Consider the following 27,906-nt stretch of genomic DNA (forward strand, 5'->3'; position numbering starts at 1 on the left):
TCAAAAAGTCATTGCGTTTTTTTCCAATAGATAGCGCTGTCCACATTTATTTGTATCTGAGCGTGCCATGAATGTCAAATGTTTATGCACATTTTGTTGTTGACACTTAACCTAAAAACCAAAAAAAAAGTTGACGCAATTTAGTCGAGTTTTGTGCTTGCAATTGTAGTTTAAACATGGAGAATTTTGAAGAGCATATTCGCCATATTTTGCTTTATTACTTTAAAAAAGGGAAGAAAGCAACTGAAGCAAGGGAAGAGTTGCGTCAAGTTTACGGCAGAAATGTCATTGAAAAACGTCAGTGCCAGAACTGGTTCGCCCGATTCCGTGGTGGTGATTTTTCGGTTAAAGACGCTCATCGCTCCGGTAGGCCTTCCGAGATTGACGACGATAAAATCAAGGCATTGGTGCAAGCAAATAAGCATTCAACGGTTCGGGCGCTTGCTACCGCTCTAAAAGTGTCCATTGGAAGTGTTCATGGACATTTGAAATCGCTTGGTTTCGTGAAGAAGCTCGATATTTGGGTACCGCATGAGTTGAAAGAAATTCATCTGACAAAGCGTATGAACGTCTGCGATCAACTCACCAAACGCGAAGAAAACGATCCGTTCTTGAAGCGTATGATCACGGGCGACGAAAAATGGATTGTCTACAACAATGTGAGCCGAAAAAGGAGTTGGAGTAAGCGAGATGAAGCACCGGAAAGGCAAGCAAAGGCGGACATCCACCAAAAGAAGGTGATGCTGTTAATCTGGTGGGATTGGAAGGGACCAGTCTTCTATGAGCTGCTTCCACAGAATAAAACGATCAATTCCGATGTCTACTGTGAGCAGCTACAGAAATTAAGTAATGCCATCGCACAGAAACGTCCCGAGCTGATCAATCGTAAGGGTGTGGTGTTTCACCACGACGATGCGAGACCACACACAAGTTTGGTCACTCGGCAAAAATTATTGCAGCTTGGTTGGGATGTGTTGCCACATCCACCATATAGCCCAGACCTTGCGCCATCAGACTTCCATCTATTTCGCTCCTTGCAAAACTCCTTGAACGGTAAAACGTTTGCTTCTGAAGACCTCATCAAACAGCACCTTGACAAGTTTCTCGCAGAGAAAGATAGGAAGTTTTATGAACGCGGTATTATGAAATTGCCCGAGAGATGGCAAAAGGTCATTGAACAAAACGGCCAATATATTATTGATTAATGTTCATTACGTATATTAAATAAACGCACCTGAAAATCAAATGAAAAAAACGCAATAACTTTTTGAACAACCCAATATTTAATTATAATGAATGACAAATATTAAAAATATGTTTACAACTATTTGTAAATGCAGGAAGCATGTTATATACAATCAAACAAATAAAAAATATGTATTTTAGACATTTTTAGTTTAATTATGCACATTCAGAGAAAAATCATAAAAATCGGCAAAAATTAAGTATAGGTTTCCGAGCACAATAAAATACATTTGAATAACAAAGAGAAATGTAATTTTAACATCTTTATGTTATAAAAATCATTTTTCATAATTTTAGTCTTAATTTACGAAATATGGCAAAAGTACGTTCAAACAAACAAATGATATGTATTTCAAATATTTTAAGTTAAGTTACGTTGGTTTATTAAAGTTACTAGTCAAACATCACAAATAATGCATATTACAATTAAGGAGCATAAATAGCTGCGATTAAGATATCTAATAAAGCAACGCGAACTACAGTTTAATTACAATGAGAAATATTATTTTGTCAAAATGTTTGTGTAAATATAATATCACAAGTTAATTTAATTTAAGCTTACATATCGGTTTTGTTTATTATTCATAAAAACACAAATAAAATTACAAATAAATAAAATACTCAAAAATAACAATAAATAGGTTAAAATAGATAGTAAGGATATGTACAAAATATATTTATAATATAAAACAAGAAAAACCAAAAAACAAGAACTCTCAGAGAGTCGAGCTTAGCATACCACGAGCGCGTGAAGTCCTGGCGGGGCGGCGAAACGCAATTGGCTGGTGGGCCAAGAGTGGGGCGAGCGCCTCGGCGGCTATATAAGCCGGCGCCGAGAGAGCCCGAGAGTTCTATCTCCACCTAGAATTCACAAAGAGGACTTTCAGAAAAGATATTCTGGAATAACGCGGACAAAGACAATTCGGTAACAATTGCGGTAGTAACACGTCGATTAATCTAAATCACTGTACGCGATACGCGGCGATAAAAAGTATAACGAGATCGGCAGAACAAAAATTACCGTAACGAGCAATCGAATGTTAACGGGATTAAATTGTGACTCAGTGCGTGACCTGAAAAAAAATAAATATTTATATTTATCAAGGTTAAATCAAACGTGTAAAGTCACTTACCCGTCCTCGTCCTTCCAAGACGAATCAGTCCAGCGTAGTCCCACAGTCTACGGTGATATCCCAGATCACGAAAGTATCCCGAATCCCGCAAAGACTGAAAAAAAACAGACGTTAAAATCACAGCGTAGGAGATCCAGATCAAGGAATCATTGCCTCGACAAAGTCGGATCAGTCGGCGTGTCAAAGCGCACCAAACCAGAGGCGTGGCGACGACAAAGACGATCAAAGGACACATCCCGACCTGGACCAGCAGCTGTAAATCAACCTTGTTGTTTGGATGGTAAAACAACTGGCGACCACGTATATGGCGAAAGCGGGCAGCCTGAGGCCGTTATAAACTGGGTCCCAACCAAAACAAGGGATCGTACGGTCACAGGGTGCTTCTCGGATTCCGAGAGAAAGGAGTTCTGAAGTCTGCCGCCGACACGAATCAGGCCTTGAGTGTCGACAAAGGGCAGGAGTTTGCGAAGAGGACTGCTAGCTTGAACTTCCCCCTTTGAAGCGAGACGTTGAAACTCGTCCGGAAACGCCTCCATCTGCACCAGTCTGAACAGCGTCATCGAATCGAAGGATAGTTCCTGTGATGACAAAAACCCAGTGCGTCGATCAAATCTTGCCAGCTTCGAATTCAGCCGCCAGCGATGCACATAGGCAAGAATGGAGCACAATTTGTCAAAAAAGGAGAACTTAATCAGCCAATTCGAGAATGGAGAACCGAGTTGATTCAGCCAAATATTGACTCAATTGCGTGACTCCAACTCAGTGGTCTTAAGTTTAAAGTTAGAAGACCGTTCGGCTTGTGAAAGAGTCAGCCAGTGAGGACCTTTCCACCAGATTTCCGATTCCTGTAGCTGCCGCAGCGAGCACCCTCTCGTAGCCAGGTCCGCAGGATTGTGACTAGATTTGACGTGGCGCCAAGTAGCAGTTGGTAGGGATGTGGTGATTTCACTGACTCTGGTTACCACGTAGGTTTTCCATTTAGAAGGATGTGATTGTAGCCATGACAGAACTATCTGAGAATCGCACCAACAATGAATTTGTGTCGGTGGAGTCTCCAGTTGTGGAAGGATGGCGGTGATCAGCCGTGTCAGAAGAGACGCTCCACAAAGTTCGAGCTTAGGAAGGCTAACGACCTTCAGGGGTGCGACCTGGCCACAAGGAATCGAGATGACGATGTCATTGGTACTACGACGTAGATGGAGCCTGCGAAGGCGCGTTCGGACGCATCGCAAAAGCCGTGAAGATGCCACTCCACCGTTCTGCCAGTTCCCAGCCAACATCATTATGGCCTCGAGATCCATGAGTTCTGTCAGGTACGTGATCCAGGATTGTTTGAGTTCGCCTGTAACCTGAGCGTCTCAGTCCGCTCCTTGAAGCCACAGACATTGCAGCAGCAGTTTGGCCCGTATGACCACTGGAGAAACCCAGCCCACCGGGTCGAACAGTGTAGCAACCTGAGAGAGAATTGTGCATTTCGTTACTGCTGAGGTTGATGGTGGAAGCCGCACATCAAAATTGAAAGCATCCGAGTGGGGTAGCCATTTTAAGCCAAGTGTCGAAACCGTGCCGATCTCACTCAACTTCCTGTGCTGAAGCGGCTCAGCTGCGCCTAGAAGATCGACATGATTGGCAGCCCACTTATCCACAGCCATACCTAAAATACTGATAAGTTCAGTTTTTGCCGCTGCGGTTTCTTCGAGCGTGTCTCCCCCCGCCAAAAAATCATCCACATAGCGATTTTTTTCGAGCAACTTAGACCCGAGTGGAAGGCGATGCGCTTCCTTTTCTGCAAGATCTAGCAGACAAGCGTTAGCGTGGAAGGGGGCAGAGGCTGTACTGTAAGTCACCGTGAGCAAACGGTATGAAAGCAACGGCGATCCGGGCGAAAACCTCTAGCAGATGTGCTGCCAGTCTAAGTCCTCCGGGTGAACCAACATTTGTCGAAACATCTTCACCACGTCACAGGTGAACACATATCGGAAGAAACACCACCTCAGGAGCACGACCAGGAGGTCCTCTTGTAGCTTTGGACCAGCATGAAGAAAGGAATTAAGTAAAACTCCCCTGGCGTCCTTCTGCGAACCGTTGAAGACGATACGAATCTTGCCGCTGTCCCTCTTGAAGACAGGGTGGTGAGGCAGATAATAGAATTGTCTAGTGTTAGTCTCGTCCTCCGGGACCACTTCCATGTGGCCGAGGTCAATGTACTTGCGCATGAATGCGGAGTAAGCAGCTGCGACGTCGGGTTGCTTGACGACGTTCGAGACGGCCCATGCAAGCTCGAGCAGTCGAGTCGATGCCGGAGAATTGAGGTGTTCCGGAGAAGGGAAGCCGCACCACGTAGCGACCTTCTCGATTGCGAGAGCACGTTTTCCTGAAATGTTCAAGACATTGCTGGTCGCTTGGTGACAGTCGAGCCACCCGCGGGATCTCCTCCGTTTCCCAGAATTTTGCCACGGCTTCCGTGAGCTCGTGGTTAATCGAGATGTGATGCACTGATGCGGCATCCTCAGGGTCGTCATTCGGACCAGGGCTGCCTAAGAGAACCCAGCCGAAGACGGTCTCCTGTGCAACTGGAGCTTTAAGAGGATTGACAGCCTTCCGAATCCTTGGTAACAATGCGGCGCCAAAGACCGCTGAACTGAGGATGCAGTCTACTCTGCTAGGCACCCCAAAGTGAGGGTCGGCTAGCTGCAGGTCGTCAAAATGACTCCAACTTTCCCGAGGCTTGATCCGCCTCCTCGGCAAAAGATTGGAAACCCTTCTTAACATCAGCGCTGTAAACTCAAGAGAAAAATTAGTATCTCGCTGAGGGTGAGTCGGACTCGACTCTGAGCTACGGCATTGGTAGTGCCACCCGTGCCATTAACAATGACGTGAACGGGGTTGCGCTTCAGATTAAGCGCTTGGACAACATGTTCCGACATGATGCACTGCTCTGCACAAGAATCCAACAACACACGTGCAGTCATAGAAACCCCAGCCGCAGATTGCAAGGTGATCACGGCCGTTGCCAGAAGCTGGTCAGTACCGCAGAATCCACTGAAGATCTGATGAGAGCTGGAGGTAATCAGATGAGTATTGGCTTCTCCCGAAGATTGCGTTGTAGATCCGAAAGATCCATCCTGATGAAGTCGCGTGTAATGGAAGCCAGCGCACACGTAACAACGAACTGGAAAGTTACAATTATCAATCTTGTGACGATTGCTAAAACAGTTTGTGCAAAGACCCTTGCTAACAACAAGCTGTTTCCGCTTGCCTGGTGAGAGAGTGGCAAAACCCTTGCACTTATTGAGCGAGTGGGATCCTTGACATTGAATGCAGGAACCAAGGTCCTGAGACCTTGAAGAAGGCGATCGTGGAGAATTTGAAATCGTTGTATGAACTGCTGTGCGCCTTCTCTTTGATTGATTTCCAGACGAATTCTTATGCTGACCGCTGGAAAGCTTGATCTTGGAATCGGTTGCCGACTGACTTACGGTCTCAACCCTGTCCAGTGTCTGAATACGGTCTTCGAGAAACCTTTTAAAGAGATCAAACGTTGGGAAGGTTCCATCCTGGATAGTTTCGATCTGCTTCGCCCAATCCATGCGAGATGCAGGAGCTAGCTTAGATTCAATACATTGTATAAATACCATGTCCCAGTGTCAACGGGAAGTTTCAGCAACCTGAAGGCGTTGATGCTTTCATTAGTTGTGTTGAAAAGACTGGCTAAATGTGCGCTAGTCTCCTTGGTTGACAAAGGTAGCGTGAGCAGAGCATTAAAATGCGTGGAAAAGCGAAGGAAAATGTTGTTGTATCTGCTGCGAAGAGTTTCCCAGGCAGTAAGAAAATTCTCCCCCGTGACTTCAAGTCTCTTGAGCTTACTCTCAGCCTCTCCTTCTAAGGCATTCAGAAGGTGTTGAAATTTAATGACCGGAGTCATGTTCTGGTCATTTAAGACAAGCGCTTGAAACTTACTTTTGAAACTCTGCCACTCTTGCTGCGTTCCGTTAATTTTTGGAAGCTTGACACGTTCCAATGCGGACTGTGATGATAAAAATATTGGAGCAGTCCGATCTGACGATCTAGAGTCTGGCACTGACAGGGAGAGCGCGGCGATACGTTCCGACAGCCAGGACTCAGCCGACAGATAGGCGGACCTTCCCGACTCGTACAAGTTCTCCTTGAAATAGGTGCGACTCTTGAGTTCTTCTCCGAAGGGATAAAGATCATAATCTCTCGTTTGAAACGCATTCCAATAATCCTGGAGAAGTTTGCGGCGAGCCTCATAATCGCTCAAGATCATGTCCTTTACTGCCTTCTGCTTAGACGTGTTTGTTTGAAAATTCACGATCAATTCGTGATCTCGCCTTTGACGCGACAGGAGTTCTTCGACGGTCTTATCGCCAGGCATGATGCAGAGATCAAGACGCATGCGGTGAGTGAGCGAGTCAGCTGTGCGAGGCAGATGGATGTATGAAGCGTAAACCGATAGCGTCTCTCGCCGTGCCGATCCCCTCTTCCTCTCTCCCGCGTCACTGCTCCCGCGCGCTGCTCGTGTCTCACGATGTTAGATGGGGAGAGGGTGTGCTCGCGGATGATGTCCACGTTTCAACGCCTCCTGGTTGACGCGCCGAGTTAAGTCTGCCGGGGGGGGGGGGGAGGGGGACGATACGCCTCCTGTAGAGTCGTTACAAGCCCGATAAGTCTATTTACTCGCATTAACACAGCGACTGGTCAAGAGCATGACCTGGAGACAATCTCGTGGTGATCGAGATGGCAGCGCTCTAAGTCTCGGTTCAATGCACGTGCACTTGCAAGCCCGCACGCACCCTCGAACACGATGTATAAAGAAAAGGTTCACAAAATGACCAAGATGTCCGCCGTATGCCGTTTCGGTAGCCAAAATGGTGTGAAATGCCACGTGGCAAAAGGACCGGCTTTTCTCAATCGTCCTCGCTTGGATTTCCAACGCCGTTGGAAATCCGGCTCGAAGGACCAAAAATATGAATGCGCGATTTCCTTTTGTTGGAAGTCGGCAACATGTGCGTTTAAAACTGCAAGGGTTTAAGTGTAATAGTAGGCAGCCGAGGAACGAGGAAAAATAGTACCGGAAAACGAACAGCACTCGCGTGTATCTGCGTGAACTGCAGTTTATTTAATTCTTGGCAAATAAACACTTAATTAACAAAACTAATACTAATATAATTGAAATCGCGTCGTGCTTGAAATCGACTGAAAATCGCTTGCGACGGTTCAAGAAAATTGTTAGACTAATATATATTGACGAGATTAATTCGACTAGATCGGGCTAAGGACTAGGCGAGACTGGTAACGACATTCGCGAATTACATGCGTGCGAGGCGAAAAAACTAGAAATTCGTACAGTCTGTCCTAATGGGCCATCTATAGGCACTCCTGATTACTCGCATCATTGAATCGGAGCAATCAGCCGGCGTGTATCGACCGACATATATTCTCGGCAGCATTTTGCGCGAACATATAAAAATCATATAAAAATGATTTTTGAAAAATCATCTAATAATAATTTTTACATCAGAGCGATTACAGATGGTTGTTATAAATTGTCTGTTTTAATAACATGTAATAGAGAATTTGAAGATAATTTCACTTACGGCTCACCAATTAAAGTAATAGGAAAAATGCAAGTACCTGAAGATAAACCTCCATATCTTTCAGTTTTGTCAGTAGAAAATGTGCAATTATTGACGGCAAAAAAATGTCATTTTTGCAAACCTTAAAAGGATATCATCCTATTTCATAAATTTTAACAAAATTATTTTTTTTACGAAGAGACAATTTGATTTTAAAAATACAAATATTTTACATATTTAAAGTAATAAATAACATATTTTAAATACTTTAAATATTTACAATAAGTAACATTATATTTTAAATATTTAGCATTATTATACGTATTATTATATGTATTTTATATTAAATATTTAATATTACTATGTTTTACTTTCTCGTTCTTATTTGCAAATAATATATATATATATATATATATGTGTATATATATATTGATAAAATGTTACACACACACAAATAAAATTCAGAAAAAGAATAAATAAATAATCTTCAATTAAATAATTATCTCCATAATTTTATCTTATTTAAATTCTGAATATCTTTCTAGCTAATATGCGACTATAAAAAGTTATTCATTATATTATATTATACTTATATTTTTCAGAGTATCAATAATACAGTCATAAAATGTAATTTCTTTCATTACTTGAATAATGACATAATATGTTATTTCGCTATAATAAAAAAAATTATTTTATTAAAATAAAGAAATATTTAATTAAATAAAATTAAAATATATAAATTAATAAAAATTAAAAATTATAAGTTATTGCTAAAATTATAATTTTACTATAAATATAAAATTATAAAAACTATCAATATTTGTAATATTTAAAAGACGTATTTTTTGTATTTTACATTCTAAATTGTAGTTAAAATTATATATATAATAATTCTACTTAATTTATAACGATACAGCCCGCGCCGACGATACGAAAACACCCGATAAATAGCGCGGAGAAGGACGTTCGAATAATAATTTCCCCCACGATCCGTACTAATTAAAAAGATATCGAAAGATCACGACGACAGACGGAAAATCCCGAACGTACACGAACGGCCGTATAAAAAGACCGGGAAAAATCGAAACGAGACATTCCGCTCCGTACCGTCTTAGGACGTCTACCGCTTCGGAAAAACGCCAAGACAAACTAGAAAAAAGAGATCGGGGGTGCCCTGTCTCGTGTGGGTGCGTTCTCACTTACTAAGCTGCTCCGAGCGTTTCCTCTCTGAGCCCGCTCCTTGCATTATCCTCCTACACGATCGGCCAAGAAAACCAGAGTTTGGGCGTTCTCCGCCTCTGTCGGGAGCTTCCGCGGCCGATCGCCTATTCCGACCAGAAAATCATAACAGAATCCCCGCGACGCGGATACTCCGAAATAAACATCAATTTCACCGAAGGAAAACCCGAGCGTCAACTCTCTCATCCGGCCGCGAGAGAGAGAGAGAGAGAGAGAGAGAGAGAGAGAGAGAGAGAGAGAGAGAGAGCGGATACGCAACAATAACAACACGGGACCACACCGCGCCCCGGACCGCGCCGCGCCGACAATCGAATATAAACACGACCGTGAGGCTTTAAAGGGCCGTGCCTTTAAAGTTCCGAATTACGATCGCGACGCCAAATAAAGATATTATTTCTGCCGTGTATTGCATGCCACGGAAATTATAATCGGCGCATCTGTTGCAGCATCGATACACAACTACGACGCCGACACATACCGCCAACCGGACCCGCGCCGATCAATCACACACGCATTCATTTTCATACACAAATACACACGTCACACCTTTGTAAAATCATCCACGCCGTCACACACACCGCGATATACATATATTACGCGACACGCACACACCCACACCTACACACACACACTTGTAAATAGCACACAAAAATAAACATTTTGTTAAATCTATACCCCGTGTCGCACGCTTCTTGAATTTAACCCTTTCTCGAACCTTGTGATCCCGATTGAGCGATCCGGCCGCACCGGGAAAGCGGTCCGTTATAAATTATTTTAGTTGTAATTACGTATAATCAAATTAAATAAATAGTAAATAAATGTGAACAATTATGTGTGTAAAATATGATGTATTTATTGATAAAATGCTACAAATCTTTGATAAAATTTCAAAAAATATATAATTAATTTTTAATTAAATAATTATTTATCATACGCGCGTACATACGCACGCGCACACAAACAAATACAAACACATATACACACACATACACACACATGTACGTACACACGCACAGTATAAAATTAAAATATCTATATTGATTCAAATTTTAAGTTATAAATTATTGCTAAAATTATTGATTAAATTATGCTAAAGTCATAAAATTATTATAAATTATTATAAAATTATAAAAAAATGTTAATATTTTAAATATTTTTTTAAATACTAAAAGATTATCATTTTCTACATTGTTTTTACGTTCTTATTTGTAGTTAAGATTATATAATATCTTATTTGTAGTTAACATTATATAATAATTATAGTTATAGTTAATTATTTTTAATTCAAAATTGCAAGCTGTCAAACGAACATTGCATCGCTCATCGTCACGCACTTCACGTCAACTTGCCTCGCGAGATCGATCGCGTCGCCACGACCAATCACGATCGGAATAAAGCGGCAACAATGGGATCGCGATTTTCGGCAAACTTCCTGGTATCACAGAGATTTTACTGTAGGGATTCTTGTAGGTTATCTCAAGAGCTTTCCAAAACTCTGTAATAAAGTATTTTTTCATTGAGTACTTTTTGAGTTATAAATGTTTAAAATTAACAATTTTTTGACATAAAATGTAAAATATTAATACTTTTTTGCACATAATAATGAGACCAATCAACTGGTATAAAGAAAACATATAATTCTTTTAAAAATGTAATATTCAACTTGCAGCTGCATACTTTTTTATAAGCAACTATGTGTTTTTTTTACACCAATTGATTGGTCTTATTATTCCGTCCAAAAAGTATTAAGGTATGATTACTGAAAACTGAATATATTTTACGAGATATTTGTTTTATGTCAAAAAATTGTTAACTTCAAACTTTTATAACTCAAAAAATACTCTATAAAAAAAGACTTTAGGGGTTTCGAAAGTATTTAAAATAAGCTACAAGAATATGCAATGAAAAATAGGTACTTTCATTTAAGAAATTGAAGTTGACCTTTATGTAACCTTCAAATGATTTTCCATGGTCAAATAAATGGCATCATCTTATATCTACTTTCGAGTCAAACAACTGTTATTTAAAACATTTTTTTGTATTTTTCATAGTTTTCGAGATATTTTCGTGAGGCATTTAAAATGGGACATCCTGTATACAGGGCATTTCTAGATTAAAGACGGAATATTGAATTGTCGGGATTTCGGTTTGTCAAAATATTGAATTGTCGGTATTTTGGTTTGTCGGGATATTAAATTGTCGCCGGTATTTTGGTTTGTCGAGATTTTGATTTGTCGATATTTTGGTTTGGCTGGATTTCTGTTTGTTGGGATTATGATTTGTTGGAACAGTTATTTAAAATAGAATTATGTATAAAATTAAATAAATCATAAAACAAGATCAGACAATGGCGCGCACATAGCGCGCGCTTTCGTTGGCCTAGTGTCTTAAATTTTCGCATAGCTTAGGGAAATCGGCTCCTAGATATAAAAAAATATGAGTTTTAAATTATTAATATCCCAGATATAATATAAGATTTGTAATACCTCAGATCCATGTTTATAATTTTTCTTCATTCGTATCACGGAGGATATGCACACGAGATAAGAGAGCGATAAATATATGACGAATAAACGTGCAATTTCAGAAGAAATGCATTAGTAAGTTTTACAATAACTGTTCGATAGCAGAGCGAAAACGCGAGCGATAAGTTTCAAGAGAGAAGTGCGCGACAAGGAAAGGGACGCTTTCGAAATAGCGATTAATTAGAGAGTCGATTTTTAGACACATACAATGTATATTTAAGACGGACACTATTTACAGGCTATTTACACTGGTTAAATAAACCGTGGTTTAACACGTGCATCCGCGAGCTACGGAGAAGGCGTTGCGTTAATTGCTGGCTAAACGCGAGCTACGTAAAGTCAAAAACGCGCCGAAATCGTACTTGCACTTGCGACAGATATGCGTCTAATTCTAAGAGCGACTATATGCCGGTCGATCTCGGGGTGCCCTTTTATAGCAACGTTTTTCGAGAGGATTCTAGATGCTTTTAGAATAACATGTTATTATTTTAGAATTATCTCGAAGGACATTAGCGTATTATTTTTCGTAGACAGACTGTTGTTGTTTACAGTTCTCCTATTAGCGCTTGCTATAGGCGCTTTGGACTGTATACGCGTGGTGTAGCGATTGGCAAAAATAATCCGCGGTAATTTTGCCTAAATTCGACTTGCACTAGGGCGTTTTTAAACAATAACTTTGTCATTACTTATCACAACAATGTTTCATTAAAGATTTGCACGATTAGCAACGAAACATTTAATACAAATATATGATCACAAGTTTGAAAATCCGCTATCTAAATATCTTTTGTGCAACCGGCGCGCGAAAAGTCGCCCTTTACGCACATGATGGGATTTTAGAAAGGACTCCCTTTCTACGCACGGTCACACAAAATATCGTAGCCAAACGTACGGGTCATAAATCGGCCAATCGTGCGGATTGTTACACTCGGCTTTGCCTTGTGCGCCAAACTTCCGCACTCTCGGCCGATTTACGATTCCTCGCACTTGTTAGCTAATATAATAAATATTAATATTATAATACTATAAATATTAATATTATAATAATCAATAAAATAAATCAAAAATTAAAAAGAAATAAAATAAATATTACATTCAGCTCGAGTATGTTGAAAATACTATTATTATATAATTAGGTCAATTAAAACGAGCAATCATTAATTAAGTCATCAACATACAAAAAAGGATTCTCCTGTGTTTTTTACTGTGCCTTACTTACCGAATGCTACAGAACAATTGATAGGTATTACAAAAAAAGTTGACACTAAACTCTCTTACGTAAGCATGAATAAATTAGGTAAATTTATAAAAACACATAAAGACAAAATACCTAAAGGAGCGAATACGAATGTAGTTTATAAAATTAACTGTAAAAACTGTGATGCCTCATATGTGGGTCAAACTAGCAGAAAACTGAATACTAGGATAACTGAACATAAAAAACACATTAACAGAAAGTGTTCCAATAAATCAGTTGTTACTGATCATAGATTAGAGTTCTCCCATGAATTTGATTGGGGTGAAGTAAAAATTTTAGATAAAGAACCATATTATAATAAAAGACTTATATCAGAAATGTTATATATAAAAAGACAAACTAATGGATTGAATCTACAAAATGACACTGAATTTTTGCCTGATATATACAATAATGTTATAGATTCTTTACCAAAATTGCCAAGGTTTGTAAACAGACCTTGATATGTATAATAAAGGTGAAACACCAAGTACTGCCTCATTTGGGATTGAGAGTTGAGTCGGTAAAAACGTTCTGTCTTTAGTAAACTTTTGTCTTTAGAAAAAACTGTGTCTATAAGATTTCGTATCTGATACTTGAAACTTCTATAAAATAATCACCAATTTTGTTTGAGTGAGTGTACAGTGCATTTTATTTGTCAAAAGTATAGTGAATAATTGGATATTATTTATTTAGATTTCCATTTAATGTCTAACAACATTTCAATATGATGATTCAATCAAGATATCTCCCTTGACCAATAAATTAGGAGGCCTATACACATAGTGATTACACGGCACGGTCGCTCGATCTCAGTATGTATCAACAATTTGCACTTGTCACACGCGATGACTTGTTTAGAAACATATGTAACGAGACAAAAAACTGACTTTTTATTATCTTGACATCGTTAATTGCCGTCTTTAATGTTCAATATTACATTTCAATTTATATAATATTTGTATTGCGCTGAGGAAGGCTCGAAATGTCAGCCGAAACGTTCGCTTTAATGTGTATTTCTTATGTATTTATTATTTCGTTTAAATGTGAATAAATGATCACTTCTTATTTATTTCTCGTTCCGTTCAAATGAAGTTTTTTAATATCAACTGACAACTTTATTATGTTTAATAGCTCTTATAGCCCTTCTTTGTTTACAATTATTAATTTAACAGAGCTAATTAATATTTTTAATCAAAATTTAACATACAAGACTTTGGAACTGAGCCATGAGGTTAAACAAAAAACCAAACGAAAGATAAAATTTCTTGTTTTTCCGTATGTCATCACATTATCTTACCCAGATAGCCACAGTAATTATTTTAACATCAAAATGATGTCATAACATTATCTTACCCAGATAGCCACAGTAATTATTATGACATCATTTTGATGTCAAAATAATTACTGTGGCTATCTGGGTAATATCAATGTGATGAATTTACCCAGATAGCCACAGTAATTATTTTGACATCAAAATGATGTCATAATAATTACTGTGGCTATCTGGGTAAGATAATGTTATGACATCATTTTGATGTTAAAATAATTACTGTGGCTATCTGGGTAAGATAATGTGATGACATACGGAAAAACAAGAAATTTTATCTTTCGTTTGGTTTTTTGTTTAACCTCATGGCTCAGTTCCAAAGTCTTGTATGTTAAATTTTGATTAAAAATAGTAATTAGCTCTGTTAAATTAATAATTGTAAACAAAGAAGGGCTATAAGAGCTATTAAACATAACAAAGTTGTCAGTTGATATTAAAAAACTTCATTTGAACGGAACGAGAAATAAATAAGAAGTGATCATTTATTCACATTTAAACGAAATAATAAATACATAAGAAATACACATTAAAGCGATGTCATCAAAATGATGTCATAATAATTACTGTGGCTATCTGGGTATATAAACTATTACTAATTTTTTCTGTCATAATTGTCAAAACTGTGTAAGAGACCTGACTTGAAGGGATCATCTTCCAATTCCAACGTTTGACGACGTGGAAATCGTTGTTCCTTAGTTTTGCCGTTAAATATAATGATACAATCTTATTCAATTGGTTATATAATAAAAAAATTTTACATTACATCAATAGTATAAAACTAATCACGTCAAATTGTGGTTTACATAAGAAAACTTCTCAACCAGTTAAATTTTCACATAGGCACTCATACCTGTCAACTATGATCCTATTAGTATTAAAATTGAAGCCAATAAATTTGAGATGACTGACCATCTATTGTCTATTACAAACAAAAAATTTGTTAATCTAACTGATACCAACATCCCGACATCGGTTTCCAATTTTTTACAATTAGGGAGTAATTTTGGACTTCCCATTATTAATAAAAAAACAGTAATTCGCGAATTCATCAAAGACATTAAAAGCAATGGAAAACGTAATAACAATCAATTTAACAGGAATTTGAAACTTTGCCATCTCACAGTTTTCAACTTTCTTAAACACTAACCATAAAAAAGATATGTTGCAACAAAAATTGATTCAATGAAAAAAAAAATTGATAATTTCTGCCAAAAAAATCCGAATGTAATATTCACACGTGCAGACAAAGGCAATGTCACGGTGGATAGGGCTTATTATTTGAACAAAGTTGAAAGCTTGTTGAAGGACAAGAACACATACATTGTGATAGACAAAAACCCTTCTTTAAAAATTGAAAAAGAATTAAATAGCATGTTGAAAGGATGGATCATTATGGGGTAAATTACAAAAAAAGATTATTTAAAATTATCTTCCAGTAATTCCCTCTTACCTAAAGCGTACGGTTTGCTTAAAATTCACAAAGAAGGCACACCATTCAGAATTATCGTCTCATCAATCAACACAGCATTATATTAATTAGCTTCCTACTCACATAGAACAATACATTCCTGTCTTCCGAAAGCTAAAAGTCACGTAGCTAATAGTTTTGACATGGCAAACATACTGTCGGGTAAAATGATAAAAAATGACGAAGTTTTAGTTTCTTTTGATGTTATTTCTCTATTCACTAATGTTCCGATAGATATGGCGATTGATAGTATTGTGAATAGATGGGAATATATAGGTAAATTCTCTTTATTACCACAGGATAAATTTATAAAAGCGATAAGATTTGTTTTATCGTCGATGTAGTGGCGATGAGATATGCGAATCGTGCACGACTTATATGTATGCGAACCCGATCATAATAAACAAAGCGTTATAATGTACACGTACGGATTCTCCGACGTGCGGGCGGTCAACGGCATTATACAAATACGTCACGAGAATATCAATATGTATATCGGCTCGGCGGCGCGATCAAGTAAACGATGCGATCCGCGTTACATCTAAGGATGCCGAAACACAGGACAGGGCCAACGTAATTGGCCGAAGACAAACCAATAGTTTTAAACATGCGGTCAGGCGGGCTGATGAGGCGTCATTAGAATAAGCAAGAGAAGGGATAGCGGACCCTAGAAGAAAGGGAACGATTGTCTGTGCGGGTTTCTTATATATCATTGCATGATCTGATATCATACGTTTCTTGTATTATACGTTAATTTATCATCACTCGCAAAATTCCAAGAGTAAATAAGTTTCGTGCAACGGTGTCGTTCCAGATGATTTTCGTGCCGAACACGAAAGGCAAGCGACATCCGTATATAATATGTGAATTTCTTTTCAATAAATGGATTTTTTATGCCGCGCAGGCTTTTTCCCACCAAAGGTGTAGTTTAATTTCTCTGTAAACTCTAAATACTAAATCCCGAAAAAAGGAAAAACAAAAGAACGGTGAGACTTTTGAACCGCAAGAGTTTTTACCATACAAATTGGTGTCAGAAGTATCGGATGCGAAACCACGACCACATTGACGAGAAATCTCTATCATCAGCCGTTCTCAGACTCGCCACCCCCAGCATCATCATATCGCTGCCGAAGGTCAACAGAACCAAAAAATAAGTACTCAATACATATTTTACACACGAGCATTTTTGCATTATTCCTTCAGTAAACGTACTTTCTTGCATGAATATTTGCATTGTTCGTTTGTTATACGTTTCATGTGAAATATATTTTCTACGAGTATATTACATATAGATTTGCTATTATCAGTCGCATCAGCGATTTTATACGATACTTATAATTAAGAGGCATTACGTGTTTGTCTCACAGGCGACGACAAAGGACATCGCGCCCGCAAGTCGATACAGGTTCGTGCGTGTTTACCATAACAGCTATAAAAACGCCGAATCGACGTAGCGGCTATTACTCTTTGTTCTCGCGCGTTCTTTGTAACAAGTCAGTAAAATGACGGAACGCGTGAAGATAATAAATCGAAAACGTATTACGTTAAAAACGCAGATAACCAACCTGGAAAAAATTCTTGCGGAAGCAAAACTTAAACCCGCAAATATAAAGGCGCGTTTCTCCCGCATAAAAGAATTGTTTACCGCGTACGAGGATTTACATGATAAGCTCGCGCTATTAATTAAGTCAGATAATGATGCTCTCTTAGAATTCGACGATATACAAGATCGTTATTACGCGCTTGTCGCGAAATTTGAGTCGCTTTATCCGTCGACAAATACGCAACGCGCAAATGAATTAAATACTACAGCATTAATAATCGACCAAGGTACGCGTCGACTTCCGCATGCCGATTTATCTAAATTTGATGGCGATTTTGGCAAATGGTTATCTTTTAAAAATACATTTGACGCGATGATTGATTCGTGTACCGATATGACCAATTTACAGAAATTCGCTTATCTCAAGGGCTGTTTACAGGGCGACGCGTTAAATAAAATCTCTATTTACGACGTAAGCGAAGAAAATTATAAAACAGCTTGGAAATTAATGCTCGATTCATACGACAAACCACGCATTTTAATCGTTAACTATCTCGATTCGATATTAAATTTGCCGGTACAAACGAGGGTCACACATAAGGGTCTATCAAAACTCGTCGACGACATGCGTCAGCATGTAAACATGCTCGCAACATTAAATATAGAACTCGGCGAACATTTATTAGTTCGAATACTGGAACGGGCATTACCGAATTACACTCGTGCGAAATGGGAAGAAACGCTTAATTCAAATTTAACACCGACGCTCGATCAAATTTACAAATTTATTTCGGAAATTGCATATTGTTGGTATTTATTTGAATGAGATAAATCACACGTTAAATCGGAAGAAATCAAAAGACCATTCGGCGGAAAAGATTTTAAAGCATCAAAAATGCAAAGGACAAATCAAGGCGCGCGTACATTAATGACTAAAACATCAACAAATAATGCGAGTTGTCCGCTGTGCAAAAGAGAGATGCATTACGTATACAAGTGTCCCGAATTCATGAAAATGTCGATACGACAACGTCAAGATTTCGCGAAAAGGACATTGTTGTGCAGAAATTGTTTGCGTACACGTCACGGCAAATGCTCATTTTCACATTGCAGAAAATGTTCGAAATTTCATAATACCCTTTTACACGAGAAATTCGCCAAGTCGGAAACGACATCAACCAAATTTAAGAAAGACGGCGCGTCTGACAACATTGCGGAGATAAAAACCGAATCGGCATGACGAGACGTAATCGCTCATAGCTTTACGGCGCAAACTTTACAATCGGAATTAATATTAAGCGCACAAATACGAATTAAAGATGCAAGCGGTAATTTCGTAACATGCCGTGCATTATTAGACACGTGCTCCACGGCACATTTTATTACGACAGATCTTGCAACAAAATTGAAATTATCGATACGTTCATGCGTTCTTCCTGTAGGCGCGATCGATAACATAAATACGTTTGCCAGAGGCATTGTCAAGTGCACATTCTATTCACGGTTTAACAACTTTAACAAAACTCTTGAGTTTTTAGTGATTCCTAAAATTTCCGATAGAACTCCAAACGAAACGTTTCCTCGCAAATCAATTAACATACCGCGAAATATATATTTGGCTGATCCACAATTCTATCTGCCACAAAAAATCGACATGCTTATCGGCTCGGGAGCCACAATGTCGTTATTATCAATCGGACAAATTGATTTATCACGCGACGGTCTTGATCTGTTTCTACAGAAAACACAGCTCGGATGGACAATCGCTGGCGGAACGGCAAAAACCATAAACGGCAATCGAGGGTTTTGTCAATTAACTGAATTAAAAAGACAAATTGAAAAATTTTGGCTGCTCGACGACGCGAACGCTTGTCAAATCAAAACGATAGAAAATAACGAATGCGAAATGCACTTCGTGAAAAACGTTACACGCGATAGTTCAGGACGCTACACGGTTTGTCTATCATTTCGTATACAGAATCCCGATTTCGGAAATTCTCAATCAATAGCGCTACGACGTTTCGTTGGAATACGAAAGAGACTCGATTCTGATCCAGAACTCAAACGCGATTATTATCAAATCATAAACGAATACATCAAATTAGGTCATATATCGCGAGTTACCGACGAATCTCTCAGCGGTTATTATCTTTCGCATCATGCAGTCATAAAGGCCACAAGCGCAACTACAAAAACGCGAGTAGTTTTCGATGCCTCCGCGAAATCGAATAAAGGCATTTCCTTAAACAATACTTTGATGGTCGGTCTGACCATTCAATTAAAATTATTCAAACATCTCGTGCGTTTTTGTACGTTCAAATACGTATTGACGGCCGACATAGCTAAGATATATCGACAAGTCTGGATATATCCGGACGAACGTTGTTGGCGTCTCGCCGTGTAAATTTTCGCCGGTTGGAGGACTGCCGGTGGATTGCGCGGATTAGAGGGTGGAGAATCAGACGAGCACTGTACACGACACTGACTGTACTAGTTTCTTTATTCTCGGCATGCGAATCCGTGCCGTTAATAGACACAGAAGTCACAAAATTACAATAAAAAAACAAGGGTATATCGCTATATATCTCGGTTGGCCGATGCGTACGGTACCGCTCGTCGTGCCAGACTATACTGACTCTTCGAGCCGCGAAGAGGAATGTCGAGAGCCTCCTTCCCTCGCTTCGAGCTCCTCGATCTACCCGATCGCGAGAGAAAGGAGCCCGCAGCCCTCGCAAACATTGCCGAAAAATGACCATAAAAGGCAATCGCCGGCGATGTGTACCGATCACCAAAAAATTGTTTTGATGGCTCGGGACGCGAACCTTCCGGAAGCATCGCGGTCACCGAGCCAACGACGTCTAGGGTGCCAGCGGTGTCCCGCCGACACTTCAACATTCCGCCCGCCTCGTCGAAATAGAAACGCTCGCCGCCCGCCGTACGACACTCGCTTGAAGTCCAGGCGTCCTGTATGTTCCTGTAGGCTCGATATGTTCTAGTGGTCCGGGGCGACCGGGAGCGGGCAGATCTTCGCGATTGGTCGCGTGAGCCGTGTCGATCCCTGGCGAAAATAAGAAGTTTTATAAAGCGTAGACAACCATTTGATGAGTTTTCTGAGAGTTTAAAGCGTTGACAACCGTTTAATAAGAGTTTTTTGAGAGTTTATACGTTTTCAAACTTTGTAAGAACGTTTACATAACGCTATTAGATTTTGAATGCTTTCTGAACACTTATCAAACGCTGTATATAACGTTTCATTAAAGTTTTGCAATGCTGAGGCAACGTTTTTCAGAGCACGTTCAGTAAACGTTGATACACCTTCACGAAGAGAGTTTGCTGTCAGACTTTTCAAACGTTTAGCAAACGCTTTTTCCAATGCCGTAAGACAAACGTTTTCTCTTCGTTTATCAAACGTTTTTTTCAGTATGGCGAATTGTAGGACGTTTACGAAAACGGTTTGGGAACGTCTAAAAAACGCTTTTCCTAACGCTGGAACACGAGCGTTTCCTCTCTATTTAGCAAACGTTCTTCCAATGCGACAAATTGTAGAGCGTTTATGCAAACTGTTTAGAAACGTCTAAAAAACACTTTTATGAAGGACGTTTATAAATGTTCTGATAATGCTGTAGATATATAGCCCCTTATTGTGTTCATTTGCTGTTTGAAATATAATTGCGTAGCTCATGCCAGTACGGCTTGAATTTTTTATGATAACGACGTCTCTTTTAATGTTTCATCTAATAAAATTAATTAATTAATAACTGGCGTTCGGAACTCGAAAGTTCATTGCCGCAAATACCAGATCTCGCCAATGTTCCCGTCCCTGAGCAAGATCCTTCCATTCGCGTCCCTCGTACCCCATTTCGTTAAGATCCATTCTAATATTATCTTCCCACCTACGTCTTGGTCTACCCAATGGTCTTTTCCCATTAGGTTTACCAATTAGTATTTTATATGCGGTTCGATCCTCACTCATACGCGCCACGTGGCCTGCCCATCTTAATCGGCTTGATTTTATGACGTTAATTATATCTGGACTATTGTATAATCGATGTAATTCTACGTTATGCAGTTTTCTCCATTCGCCCGTCTCCTCATCGCGCTTCGCACCCATGATTTTTCGAAGTATTTTATTCTTGGATACTCTAAATTTTTTCTCGTCTTTTAACGTAAGTGACCACGTTTCGCTGCCATAAAGGACTACCGGTAAAATAATCGTTCTGTAAATTCTAATTTTTAAACGCTTAGACAACACTCGCGATCCGAGTAATTTATTAACTGAATAGAAGCAAGCATTCCCCAAATTAATTCTTTTCTTAAGCTCTTCTCTTATTTCATTAGTTTGGTTTAAAATCGAACCCAAATACTTAAAACTGCTGACCCGCTCAAACATTTTATCTCGAATGACCAAGCTTCCGCAATTATGAATACTCTGGATTCTATCAGTGACCATATATTTAGTTTTTTCAACGCTTACTTGCAACCCAAATTCTTTTGTTTTATCTACAATAATAAAGTTTTAGTGTTATCAATTAATGTTACTTTATTATCTCCAAGCAAAGCAATATCGTCCGCATATGTTAATAGCTGTGTTATACCGTTTAACCGCAGACCATTTTCACTTTTCTGCATTTCTTTAATAGCATATTCCAATACTAAATTAAACAAAAGAGGTGACAATGCATTCCCTTGCTTTAATCCGCTATGAATGTTAAAAGTTTTCGATATTTGATTACCTATTTTTACTCTACCTCTAGAATCTTTTAAACAGATTTAAACCATGCTAACCAATTTTTTAGGAATCCCCAGCCGAATTAAAATTTCAAACATTTTTTCCCGTTTAATCGAATCATACGCTTTTTTGAAATCAATAAAAAGTTGATATACCGGTTGACCAAATTCTCATTTTTTCTCCAAGATTTGCCGAATAGTAAAGATTTGATCTGTAGTCGATCTATTTCTTCTAAAACCGCATTGATAATCCCCACTTATTTTCTCTACATATGGTACAAGCCTCGTCAATAAAATGTTCGACAAAATTTTATAACAAGTAGGTAACAGTGAGATGCCCCGATAATTATTACAACTCATTTTGTCACCCTTTTTGAAAATCGGAATTATAATTGAATCTTTCCATTGTTCCGGCAATGCTTCTTTATTCCAAATTAAGATAATTAATTTCTGAATTTCCTCTATTAACCTACTTCCTCCCCATTTTATTAATTCCGCCGGAATCAGGTCGATGCCCGGTGTTTTATGATTTTTTAATTTTTTAATCGCGCTTTTTACTTCTGAAATTGTCGGTTCGTTAATCAAAGATTCCGCCGTGTAAAACTCAAAATTCTCTATTTCCCGGTTGCTTTCAGATTCAACATTCAATAACTGATCAAAATAATTTTTCCAAGTATTTAGTACTCCCGTTGAATTCGTAATTAAATTATCGTTCTCATCTTTTACTATTTCCGTCCTAGCTTGGAATCCCTTTCTAAAATTATTTATTCCCATGTACATACCGCGGACGTTACTGCTTTGACAATTTTCATCTATTTCTTCAATTTTACGTTTTAAGTATTGACGCTTTTTATTTTTAAACATATTATGAGCCGCTTGCCTAATATTAAGAAACTGATTCCGAGTTTCAGCCGTATTTTGAGTCAACCATGCGATACGCGCTTTGTTTCGTACTTTAACAGTTTTTACGTATTCTTCGTCAAACCACGGTTTGTTTTTGTGTCTTTTACAAAAACTAACCGTGGCTTCCGCCGATTTTACTATCGCGTCGCGTACGTTTTCCCATTGTTTGTCAACCTCATTATTCTCCGATTCATTAATTTCCTTTAAGGCCGCGAATTTATTCGTTACTTCGACCGCGTATTTTGTCCCGTTCTCTCCCTTGGTAAGACTTTGCACATTTAGACGTTTGGAACCAATTAATTGCCCGTTAGTTTTGTTTAACGAAAGACATTCTCTGATTTTGGCAATTACCAAAATGTGATCCGAGTCGCAATCCGCCCCTTTATAAGACCTAACATCAAGTACGTTCGTGTGGCGCCGTTTATCTGCAAGAACATGATCAATTTGGTTACGCGTATTTCCATCCGGGGAAATCCAAGTTTGTTTATGGATATTTTTATGTCTAAAATATATGCTTTTGACGATAAGATTTTTGCCGGTAGCAAAGTTAATCACCCTTACTCCGTTATCGTTACTTTCCTCGTGCAAGCTTTCAAGCCCGATCGTTAGTCTAAAAAAGTCCTCTTTACCGATCTTCGCGTTAAAATCCCCCAAGACTATTTTCATGTAATCATTCGGCAATTGGTCCACGAGGCGTTCAAGTTCCTCGTAGAATCCGTCTTTAATTTCGTCATCTTTATTTTCCGTCGACGCGTGCACATTGATTATCACGATCTTGTACCATCGGCCTTGCACAACGAGCAATCCTAGTCTTTCGTTTATAAATTTAACGTTTTTTACCGCCGACAAAATTTTTTTATTAATCATGAAACCGACGCCAAAACTATGGGTCTCCGACCCTCTATAGTGAAACGTATATGAACCCGCGATAAGTGAACCCTCCCCGGTCCATTTTGTTTCTTGCAACGCGACGACTTCTATCCCGTACTTTTCGACCTCCCCGACCATCGATTAGAACGCCCCAGGTCTGTAAAGACTTCGGACGTTCCACGTTCCCACTTTGATATTCCTCCCGTTTTTTGACTTTATGCGACATGAGTTCCCCGAGGTAGTCCTCACCCGGAGATCCGAACGGGGGAGTAGTTTACCTCCGGAATATTTTACTTCAGAAGAATCCATGACGAGCTTTGGTTGCTACAAGATAAAGTCGTTTTACGGTGTGAGCTTATCAAACCTACGACCAACCCCCAAACAGAAGGGCCTTATCCAATCGGCTGTCCGCGACTGCTTATTTAATTTATTCGCAGCTAGCCTCTATCCCTAACCAGGACAGAGAGGCCGTTTCTCTATCCGCAACCTGAGGACGCGCTGTGTCGTGGTGATTCATCTAATAAACCTCTTCTTAATTTTCACTCACATTGAGCTGCGTTTGGAAACGTCCTCGAGTGCATTCCCTCTTTCTATATATCTTTTCATGCTTGTAAAAATATGAAGGGTTAAGACTTTTTATATTAAAACCAATTCCGAGCTGTTTCTGTGTGACTGCATGATTGTAAAAAAATGTATGTCTCTGAAATAGAAATGGTGATTACTGTTATTTATTCATGGTGTCTATTTATGTTGTAGAAATAAGACCACTGTCTTCTGAAAGTTCAGTTTCCACCAGTGAGATTTCATCAGACACAGAGAAGGTAAGTTGAATGCCACTTTGTGAGTGAGGTTAAAGGAGTTCTGTGCAACACTTTTTTTATTGCTTCCTATTTCTCTAATTTCATTAATTTCATGTGTTATCCCCTACCAGGTATCTCTTGGAGATGGAATTTTCTGCTCCAAAGCAGCATATAACAAATTAATAAATGTGGAAGACAGCCACGCCAATTGGGCATATGCTCTTCTCAAAGGAGTCTTCGGTGAGAAAGCGCATCTTATGAAGATGCGAATCAGCAACAAACATACTAGAAACAAAAGATTCCTTTCGAACTTCCTCATGGTGGCCAAATGTGGGTATTGTTTCACATAGATTTTTTAAAATCATATAATTCTTATTTCATTTTATTTTATTTAAAATCATATAATTTTAGATTATATTAAAAACTTGATTTTTTTACAGTCTTACATCGCGAATGGTTAGTAAAACAGAAGATTCGGGATAAGAATGGACAGCTGCATTCAAAATACTCTGCCACAGAAGTGGAGAAGTATGTGAATGCACTCCCCGTTTATCTCGCAGATCGGGCCTATGATATGCAGGGCCCTCGGGGTGCTAACGCGAAGAACAGAGATGGAAACCTCGACCTCAATGCTCCTAAGCGTAGGCAAAGTGGATCCACCGATCCAAAGCGCAAATATACAAGAAGGGGTCAGTCGCTGCTTGAAATGCAGCAACTCCAACAAGTACCACAACAATCCAATATTCAACAATCTCAGCAATTATTACCACAACAACAGCAATCATCACATCAAGAACCGCCATCCCAGCAACAATCATCACAGTTTTCATTACAATACCAACAGCCATTCCCACTTCAGCAATCACTACCGCAGCAATCATCACATCAGGGACTGCCACCTCAGCAACAATCATCACAATTCTCACAATACCAATCATTTGATTGGTTAGCTAATCCATCAACATCAACATCAGCAATGACATATGAAAATTTTGAGTATGTACTATTAAATTTGAACACGATTTTTTGAAATATTTTATAGCGTTTTTGTGCGCGACGGAAAGCAGGATAGGAAGGTCGGAAGCGAGAAGACAGAGAAGCACTGCACTCGACACTCGCGTAACGTGAACAAAAATATATTTACACTACAAACGACAAAAATTACAATTGTTTAAACCGCACAGAAATTGCCAGAGAATTAACTGATAAGAATAAACCAAAAGAAATAGCCGAGTCGATAATTATGTAACGGTACGGTTTTCGTATCGCCTCGGACGGCTCGCCGGGATCAGGATTCGACGAGGTCGGAAGGCCAAACTTGCGTACACGTGATTAAGCTTCACAATTGGTTTATTCGAGTCTTATTTACAATACATATACATATGCTTAACCTAGCGGACGATCACACTGTTGTCTATGTACAAACTTATTACTAACGCGCGGACGGACGATATGTCTCGCGGTCGCGGAGCCGCGGGCGGCGGCGCGGCGCGCTGCGGAAGAGTCGGATGCCGGGTACACCCTGGCGTCAGAGGGGGCACGCCCGCCTCTGCCGACCGGAGAGAAGGAGCCGAATGCCGGGTACCCCCAGGCAGCGAAGGGGTCAAACCCACCTCCGTCGGCCGGACACAGGAGACCGAATGCCGGGCACTCCCAGGCAGCGAAGGGGTTAAACCCACCTCCGTCGGTCGTAGAGAAAGGAACCGAACGCCGGGCACTCCCAGGCAGCGAAGGGGTTAAACCCACCTCCGTCGGTTGTAGAGAAGGAACCGAACGCCGGGTACTCCCAGGCAGCGAAGGGGTTAAACCCACCTCCGTCGGTCACAGAGAAGGAAGTCGAACGCCGGGAACTCCCAGGCTACGAAGAGGGTACACCCGTCTTCGTCGACTGTCAGGAATCTTGGTCTTGGAAGCCTCGAGTACACCCAGAGGCTTGGTGTCAGGATCAGGATTCAGGACAGAACTGGTGCCGGCTCTTCGGACGAGCCGGCTTATATACTGGTGCGGGTCCCCCCACGCGTTTATTTTCACGCGTTGGGCATCCCCCCGGAGGGGATGGATCACGCGCCCGGCGGATGGTCGGCCAGGAGCGTCGGGCAGATGTTCGGCCCGGCGCACTTAGTGACGACCATTAATAGGTCGTCACAATTAATAACTAAATGTTCCGCAAGTAACGGTAATTAGACACGAAAAAAGACAAGCGATCTTTTTTGTAAAGTAGAAGCACACTCTTGACGCGACAAGCAATCGGAAAAGAGCACCGCGGTCACGAGAGAGGAGGTTTATATAGGCCCGTATTTCTAGAATATTCCCGAACAATTTTCTTTATTTTATCGTTCGGCTGAGGGCGAAAGAGCATTTAGTGTAATTATTTACTTTCCAGCACATCGTAGTTTTGTTATTATACGAACTAAAATGTATCTCCTCTCGCGCGACCGAGGTGTTTACAATTATATGTGATTTGACGTAAGCGCTTCCTTTTTGCAGGCGCGGGGTATACGTATACCTGTGCGGCCGAGCGCTATTTGAAAATAATATTAATATAAAATTAAGCATGATGCATGTTGCATGTGAAATGAGAAAACTGCATGAATTTGAATGCAATAATGTTTTAATACTTTTCAGCTTTCTTTAGACGTTCAATTTTTGAACAGTTTTTAATTGTAGCGGATTTGATCGACCCGAGGTCAATTAATGACGTCATTGACCAATCACAGCTATTTATTCTTCAGAGAAATAGCTGTGATTGGCCAATGACATCATTAATCGACCTCGGGTCGATCAAACCTGCTTCATTGGAAAACGCTATTAGTGATTTGAGTTTAACATTTTTTTCTTGTTTTCAGGACTACAGCAGCCACATTCACCAATTCTTAAGACCCATTTCTCTGTTAATTTTAATTATTATTCGTATTTGATTGTTATTATTCCATGAAAACTTTTTTTTTTGAAATGTTTTTCATACAATACAATTTGCATCTTTTGTTAATTTTTTTCTTTGAAATATTTTTTATGTATGATAACTTATATTGTATAAATTTTTGTTTTCTAGCGTTGTATTATAATTTGGTTGTAAACATTGGTTTACAATGTATTGCCATGTAATAAATGACTTTTTATATATAATAATGGCATTATTTTTATAAACTTGGCAAACTTGATTTCGACGTAACTAGCAATTTTATTTAATTCTTTCACGACGTTTCGACCATTTGGTTGTGGTCCTTATCAAGTGAAAATTCTATAACATAATATTACACAATCGTTTTTACCAATGTTGAAACATAC

At 39.4% G+C, this 27,906-nt stretch overlaps 1 protein-coding gene across 1 annotated transcript; it reads left to right on the forward strand.

Moving 5' to 3' along the window:
• LOC146724219 (histone-lysine N-methyltransferase SETMAR-like) lies at nt 1-27,495 on the forward strand. Its single transcript, XM_085480307.1, has 4 exons — nt 1-737; nt 24,750-24,948; nt 25,059-25,614; nt 27,465-27,495. The coding sequence occupies exons 1-4, from the start codon at nt 177-179 to the stop codon at nt 27,493-27,495; spliced, it is 1,347 nt and encodes a 448-aa protein (XP_085336433.1). The 5' UTR covers nt 1-176.
• The last annotated feature ends 411 nt before the right edge of the window (nt 27,496-27,906 follow it).

The sequence above is a fragment of the Nylanderia fulva genome, unplaced genomic scaffold, assembly GCF_048542155.1.
Source record: "Nylanderia fulva isolate GAGA-0341 unplaced genomic scaffold, ASM4854215v1 Scaffold142, whole genome shotgun sequence".
NCBI classification, from domain to species: Eukaryota; Metazoa; Arthropoda; class Insecta; order Hymenoptera; family Formicidae; genus Nylanderia; species Nylanderia fulva.